The 7,347-nt window shown below is 54.8% G+C and overlaps 2 protein-coding genes across 3 annotated transcripts in view; one reads left to right on the top strand and one right to left on the bottom strand.

Annotated features, from left to right (window-relative positions):
• The window catches only part of ABI3 (ABI family member 3), a 3,111-nt gene extending 2,316 nt beyond the window's left edge, over nucleotides 1-795 (top strand). The window contains exon 4 of the mRNA XM_026864609.1: nucleotides 113-795. Coding sequence (XP_026720410.1) covers nucleotides 113-273 — 161 coding nt within the window. The 3' untranslated portion in view covers nucleotides 274-795. The remainder of the gene's footprint in view (nucleotides 1-112) is intronic.
• An 814-nt stretch (nucleotides 796-1,609) lies between these two features.
• Nucleotides 1,610-7,320, bottom strand: PHOSPHO1 (phosphoethanolamine/phosphocholine phosphatase). 2 transcript variants are annotated; one of them, XM_026864723.1, is made up of 4 exons: nucleotides 6,464-7,320; nucleotides 6,122-6,227; nucleotides 3,837-3,953; nucleotides 1,610-3,002 (listed from the first exon to the last, which is right to left on the bottom strand). In XM_026864723.1, the coding sequence occupies exons 3-4, from the start codon at nucleotides 3,879-3,881 to the stop codon at nucleotides 2,241-2,243; spliced, it is 807 nt and encodes a 268-aa protein (XP_026720524.1). In that variant the 5' UTR covers nucleotides 3,882-3,953; nucleotides 6,122-6,227; nucleotides 6,464-7,320; the 3' UTR covers nucleotides 1,610-2,240. The 2 variants fall into 2 exon arrangements, with proteins under 2 accessions (XP_026720524.1, XP_026720523.1); XM_026864722.1 differs by lacking the exon at nucleotides 6,122-6,227.
• Between the last annotated feature and the right edge of the window lie 27 nt (nucleotides 7,321-7,347).

Consider the following 7,347-nt stretch of genomic DNA (forward strand, 5'->3'; position numbering starts at 1 on the left):
GTGACACCGGGGTCCGCTGGGCTCACATCCCCCCCTCCTGCCCTTCCCGGCGGCGCCCTGTCCCCTGGGGGGGCCTTGCTGGGCTCCATGGCCCCTCTCCCCCTCCTCGCAGTGGTGACCCTCTACCCCTACACGCGGCAGAAGGACAACGAGCTCTCCTTCCAGCCTGGCACCCTCCTCTTCGTCACGCGGCGCTACTCGGACGGCTGGTGCGAGGGAGTCATGGGCGAGGAAGCGGGTTTCTTCCCTGGCAATTACGTGGAGCCCTTCTGAGCGCCGGTGGCGGGCAGCACCCCCCTGTACCCCCCACCCTGGATCACCCGCCCGGCTTTGGCCGCATCCTGCTCCTGCTCGGGCCTTTGAACGGCGACTTTGCACAGCTCAGCCCTCGCCCGGGCAGCCTCCAGTGCCCGCAGCATCCCCCTGCCCAGTCTCCCATCCTCTTTATATATATATATTTTTTTTAATTTCACCCCCACTGGCTGCGGGTGGTGCTGGGAAGGTTTAGCACTGGGGCACTGCACCAAAGCACAGATAGAGGAGGCGAGGCCAAACGCCCACAGGGACGAGGAGGAGCTGTGGCCGCAGGGAACCTGCTGTCCCCATCAGCTCGAGAGGCGGAGGGGGATGAGCCAGGCCCCAAACCTGCACCAAAGGGGGTTCCCACAGGGTCCCCCCGCAGAGCATTGCTTGTAGCCTGGCCCTGCTCTGCTGCTCCCCCTCCAACGCTGTCCCCCCGCTTTCAGCAGCCCAGGGAAGAGAAACAACACGTAGGTGCAACTCAGAGAGCCGTTTCACACCCAGGTTTATGTCCTGGATACAAACAACTTGTGTATCTGCAATATATAGATATATATCTATATACATATATATGTTGTGTTTTTTTTTTTAATTCCATGGCTTTAAGTTCCACACAGTTGAACAGGGTCCGGAGGAGGAAGAACAAAGAAGGGGGGAAATGAAATAGAGGAGGAACAACTCAGGGTTGCTTTGGTTATTTCCTTACTGCTCAGGTTTGCTGTCAGGGTTTCTACACTTCGGAGGAATTACGAGCCACCCTCAGGGGCCGGTAAGGCTGTGGATAAATCCAGGAGAAGCCAACACCAGAGAGCAGCGAATACTGTAGGTCCCTCCTGCAGAGTGCAATTAGAAGGGGCAATTAATACTGCAGTGGGACGAGGGGGTATGGGGTGTGGGGGGGTTTGGTCTCCGGGGTCTCAATGCCAGGAGAAATGCTACAGCACCACCACACCTCCCCGAGGAGGTTCGGCACCTCTCAGGAGGGAAATTCCCCTCCCCGGGGTAAGGGGAGTCAGGATCCAGCAAACACAAGGAGACGGAGTGGTAACGGCTCGGGGCCAGAGGAATGTGTTCACCCTGGGGCTGTTTTGGGGGGACGGTTTTCCCTGGAAGCAGAAGCAGAGGATGGACGTGGAAGGCAAGGGCAGGTCCTCCTCCCCGCAGCGGGATGCGGTTGCTGTGCCCGTGCCCTGGGCAAGTGGGTGAGGATGAGCTAGAGGAGATTTTTTTTTTTCCAAAGTACCGCCTTTCCAAAAGGTTTTTCTGTTCCTTGCATCATAGTGTGGGTTGGTTTTTTTTTTTTTTTTGGCAGAGAATAAAGTCTCAAGGGACAATTAACTCCATCACAAAGCTCAGCAGCTGAGCCAGAGGCTGCCCTGCCCAGGCGGGGTGTGCGGAGGGCAAACCGGGTAGCCCAGGCAGCACGAAATTCCTGGATTAAATTTCCAGTGGGCTCATGAAGAGGCAAGTAGGCCTCGAGTCAGGTTCAAGGCAACGGCACGCAGCTCCTGACGTGGCCGGCAGAGGTTGGGCAGGCGAGGGGGATGAAGGCAGGAGGAAGCATGTGCAGGGCTCAGCCCACGGCAGGAGCTGGCTTCTGGTCTTTTAGGGGAGTCAAAAGGGAAAAAAAAAAACCCAACTCAAACAAACAACAGAAAACAATCACCATTAATGTGAGCAAACACCCACGCTGGAGTAGATGTCCGAGCTGCATAGAGAAGGCTTCGTCTCAACATGGCAGGGGGAGAAGGGGGAACCTAGAGAAAGTGCTTTAGTCACCGGGGAGGAAGGAGCTCAGAGAGGAAAGGCAGGAAAGCAACCCACGAGTGGGGGCCGAGCAAGCAGTGCTGATAAGCGTGGGGTACAGGACGTGACACCCCCCGCCCCAAGCTTCTCCTTTCCCAGCTGCTTATGGGAAGCAAGTCTCTTCCAAGCCATCCTCAACACTTCTTCTTGAGGATCTCCTGGAGGTAGCGGGCAACTTCCACGGCTGACTCCCACGGGACAACAGTGGCCTGGAAGGTTCCAGGCTGCTTCTTCTCCATCTCCTGGGTCATGCGGTGCATGGGGTAGCCCTTCCGCGGGAAAGCCACGTCAGCTGAAGTCAAAGTCACGGAAGGGCAGAAGTCATTGGCACCATCTCCCACGTAGAAGACCCTCTCAAACTCCACCTCCTCCTGGGCTCTTTCCGCCAGGTACTCCGTTAGGATTTTGCGTTTGCACATGTTGGCCGGGCAGTCAAGGCACTTGTGGCTGTGGTAGGGCCCCAAGGTGAAGTACCCCCTCTTGTCAAAGCCGGATGGGTTGCTGAAAATCTTGCGGAAGAGAGAGTAGAAACCAGCTGCCCTCAGATTGCATTCGATGCCGAACATGTTGGCATCGGAGATGAGGATGATCTCGAAGAGCTCGTGGTTCTTGGAGAGGAACTGGAAGAGATCTGGCATGCCGGGGGACAGGGGGATGTTCTCGTAGACAGTCTTGAAGTCCCCCATCTTGACCCCCTGGTCCCCCATGTAGGCCAGGACGCGCTGCATGTACTCGTTGTAGAAGCCCTCGCGGAAGGTCTGTCGGATGTGCTCTGGGAGCGCCTGCCCCGGCGCTGCCCGGACGATGGAGTCGTCGCTGTTCTCATTGATGATGGTCTCGTCGAAATCAAAGACGAGGAGATATTTGGGAGGCCGGGGACTGGCCATACCAACACCCTGTGAGGTGGGAGGAGAACGCCCAGCCGTTAGGTCACACTTTGCTTCAGACGTGACACGGTGATGGTGGCAACCACAGCAGCAAGAGGCTGCCAGCCCTGCAGCGATGCCCCTTGGCTACTTTACCCCAGGCAGCTTATTAGCCCAGCTGGACTTGAGGAGGGGGGCTAATCCTCTGCTGACATACCTCAGTCCTGGCCCTAAGGCGTTTATCCGGCCTATAAAGAGATCATTTTGTCACTGCTAATCCTGTTCCTGCAGTCAAGGCGGTCACTGTGCCAAGCGGCTGCCGCTCGTGTCCTCCCAAGGGACGCGGGGACAGACTGAGCCTCGGGGTGTTGTGTGCAGGGTGTGTGTGTGTGTGTTTACCCCCCCAACCTGCTCCTGTCCCACCTCTGAAAAGGGGTTTGTGTCCCTGCAGATGCCTCTTGCTGCCAGGACAATTGTGGCTCTTCCCAACAGAGGAAAATATTTTGCAGGTTGATTTTTGCTCCATCCCCCGGATGCAGTTTCCCCCTGGGTTGGGCTCTGCAGGCTCCTGCAAAGCCCGGGATAACTCAGAGCCACCTCCTGCCCTGCTCTAAACCCAGACTAAACCCACTTTGCCAACACAGCGCAAAGCCAGTGAGCCCCAGCCCAGCCTCCCAGTGCCCACCCGCTCCCCTTGGCTCAAGCCACCGCGGCCCCGGCAGCACCCGCTCACCTCCCGGCTGCTCCCGCGCTGCCTGTGGCCAGAGGTTTGCAGGATGGGGACCCAATTCCCGCTCCCTGCCCCTGAGAAAAGAGGGGACAGCCCCGTTCAGAGAGGACAGGATGGGTGGGAATGGCACTGACCTTAAACAGGCATGGCAGCCCAACGCCCTCGCAGCACCTTTTCATTTTAAGACCATCCCTCTGCAGGCAGCGTGTTGCTGAAGGCAGCGCTGAGGGCTCTCAGAGCGGCTTTCCTGGCTGAAAATCACAAAAAACGGGGACTTTGGTTAAGGGCTTGGGTTTTTCCCCAGCTGCCACCTTTGGGCACAGCAACCAAATGGCACGGCTGGGCTCTGCGTCCTGCAGTGACCTCCCAAGCTCGGAACCTTTCGTACCATGAACGGAGGAATTAAAGGAGTCTCCGGAGAGGGGGGTGAGCAGGCAGAGCCCGTTTAATGCTGCTGATCCCTCTTAATTCCCCCGAGCGCCCGGGTTTTGCAGCATGTGAAAGCAGCCAGCAGAATGTCTCGGCAATAAACCCCGGCAACACACGCCTTGTTCCAAAATTGCCCTGATTTTCTTCCAGTATAATTAGTTTGGGGTGTTTCTTTTAATGCAGTAATTATCCTGGAATGAAAGCGGGTGCCCAGGCAGCTCCGGTGAGGATGTGCCCGTCTGCTGCCCCAGAGCGAAGGCAGAGCCCGGGTTACGTCTCCTGAATTTTGCCGACCTCTTGTGGTCCAAAACCATCAGAGCAGAGAGATGGGAAACCTCAAAAAAAAAAAAAACCCAAAAAACCCAACCTCGCAGCCAAATCCGACTGGAAACTCAGCCAGATGGGTTAGCGGGAGGAACAGCACACTGGGACACGGGGAATTTTAACTGGCCACCAGTAGCTCACCTTAGCTGGGGCTAGGAGGATTTCAATGATTTTTTTTTGTCATCAGCATGACAACAGGAAGAATTTTTCTTCTGAAGGTGATCTGTGTGGGATTTGTCTGGTTTGAAGCCCAGCATCACACTATTTTGGGCACAAATACGATTCATGACTCTGCTAAAATAATAAACCACAACGGCAACGCCAAGGTGGCATACTGCAAAGGGAAGCGGGCACTCAAAATTAAACCCTGGGTTGAAATCTTGTAAAAGCGACTTTTTTTTTTTGTGAAACCTTCAAGCCAAACACTAGTTATTTCTTTGTAGAGGCTTCCGTCAAAAGCTGATGTTTATTTACAGACATCAGCTGAAGCCAAATAATGCTACAGCCAGCCTGGGAGTGGCATTAGCCACCATGATTTTCGGGTCCAAACCAAGCGAAACAGAAAAAAAAGATTAAATGTGGAAGAGTAATTGTAATTTTCATCATTATATTCTGAAAAGCTGCCAGAGGTGAGAAAATAATTCGGGTCTAAGCCTTAAGAAGATTTTGCAGCAGCACAGGGAGAGCCCTGGAATGGCTGGTTAACCTCTCGGACGCCGTTACGGGTGGCTGTAAGGGATGACATGGACATGGGGAGTTAACCCGCCCCTCAAAAAGCTCTTCTGGGCCCAAGGTTTTTGCATTTTGCATAACGGGAATGGTTAACAGCACACAGCTTGGATTTCGGGCAGATGAGGGCAAACACGGACCCGAACAATGCAATCTATGGGGGCTGAGGTTGCTCAAACACCTTTCATTTAGCCACCTCTCCTGAATTAATGTTATATACATATAAACCTGACCTATGAGCTGGGGAAAAGCCAGTTTGGCTTATTTTAGCTCGGTCTCCTTCGCGAGCTGACCAGTACGAGGTTGGAAGCAGCATCAGCCACCCCGATCTCATGTTAACTTGTCCTCAGCAGAGCTCCCTGCAAGCTCCCGCCTCCTCTCTCCACCTCCCTGGCATCACTTTGCTCTCCCTGAAGCACCGTGGGCACCCACAGCCCCAGCGAGGACAAAGCCAGCCGCTCCCAAGGGCTGGAAAACAAAACCAGTTGCTTCAGAGGGCTCCTTGCCCCAGTGTCCCCAGCACTGCCAGCCCAGGGCCCTGAGCCAAGCACCCCTTGGGCTGCTTCCCCTTCGGGGGTTGTGGGGGAGAAGAGAGACCACCTGACCATTTTCTAAAGGATTTCTAAGGAAAACGATAATCCGTGAAGTCAGCTTGGACAATTGCTGCCCCCATCTACTGGCAGGAGACTGGAGCATCCCTGCCACGCTTCCTCAAGAGCCTCCTCCTGCTCTCAGCCATCCCTAACGCTGCTATTAATTGTTTCTAAATGTGCACTGCTTTTATGCAGAGAAATTAAAATCTCAACCAGCTTTATTTATTAAATGATAAAGAATAAAGGTCTAGGATGGGACTTCTCACCACTGGCCTCTGGGAGCTACTGGGCAAATCACATCCCCACGTGCTGTTTTCCCCCTACGCCACAGAAAAGGGAAATACCAGGGTTAGGAGCGACGGAATAACCCAGCGCTCACCCTCTCCAGCTAAAGACGAGCAGGCTGAGCTGTGGGGTCTGGCAGCAGCCACCTCAAACCCTGACTCTGCCCTGCGTAGGAGGGGAGCGGAGAGAAAAAAAAAAAAATTTTAAAAAAAATTACTTAGCAAATCTGCCAGCCCTAAATTACCTCGTTCTATGCAGCCAGGAGCTGGCAGTGCCCGTGGGCACACCGCTAGCGGCGTGGGATGGAGCAGCTGGCTCCATCCGGGGTAGGGAGAAGTGAAATCCCTGCAGGACCCTGTCACGGCTCCCAGCAGAGCTATTTCTGCACGGAGATGACTCACCCGGCGGCTGTCTCCCGGGAGCGCGTCCGTCCACCTTCTGCAAAAAAGGGACTCCCTCCAAATTAAAAGAAAAGCGGCCGCGCTTCCTAACATTATGCAAAGCCTGAATGTTGAAACAGAAAATAAAACAGATATTTGCTCATTAATTGTGTCAAACGTAAAGGCTTAAGACGAACTGAACGTGGGATGAGGGTCAAAATATGCCTGGTAAAAGGGGTGAGCTGCTGGGCTCACGGCGAGAATAATTTCCCAGGGTAGTTTATTCTCCAAATCTTGATGGTTTCTTCCCCTCTGGCAATACCTCCAGGTATCCCCAGGATCCTTCTGCCCTGAAGAGGCCCAGGGAGGGAAGGCTGAAGCCCAGCAATATTCCTTGCCCTCGTTATCTCTGCGGATCAGCCCTTGCTGCGCATCCCCACAGACCTCCCCAGGCTTCGTCCTTCACCGGGCTCAGCGCGGGCTGAGCTGCAGGGAGAGGAGCAGCCCTGCGCTACGCACCCGCCCTCCGCCGCAGGATCAGGCCCTACGCGAGCCCCCGTCGCACCCAAGTGAGCGTGGCCGGGGATCAGCACCCGCTTTTGGAGCTGGGAACTGCGGAGCCTCAAAAGCGAGGGGGCACGGGGGCATTTCCCAACTGCAGGCACAGTCCCTGGGCTGTTTTAATACGCCAGCGTATTCTGCTCTTGCCTGTTTTTAACCTTAAAAAAACCCCATTTGATGCTTCTGGGGTGTAAAACATATTTGGTTTTAATTTTAACTCAAAACCCAACCACTGATCTTTGGCAGATTTGTTTGTCCGCCCCCCCCCCGGAGGGTATGAAGGAACAAACCAAGAGAACAGAGTCCTGCTGCCCCAAAAGCAAAGGTGGGGGACCCCCCCCCCT

The sequence above is a fragment of the Athene cunicularia genome (assembly GCF_003259725.1).
Source record: "Athene cunicularia isolate RWA chromosome 27 unlocalized genomic scaffold, athCun1 chr27_part1, whole genome shotgun sequence".
In the NCBI taxonomy this organism is placed as follows: domain Eukaryota; kingdom Metazoa; phylum Chordata; class Aves; order Strigiformes; family Strigidae; genus Athene; species Athene cunicularia.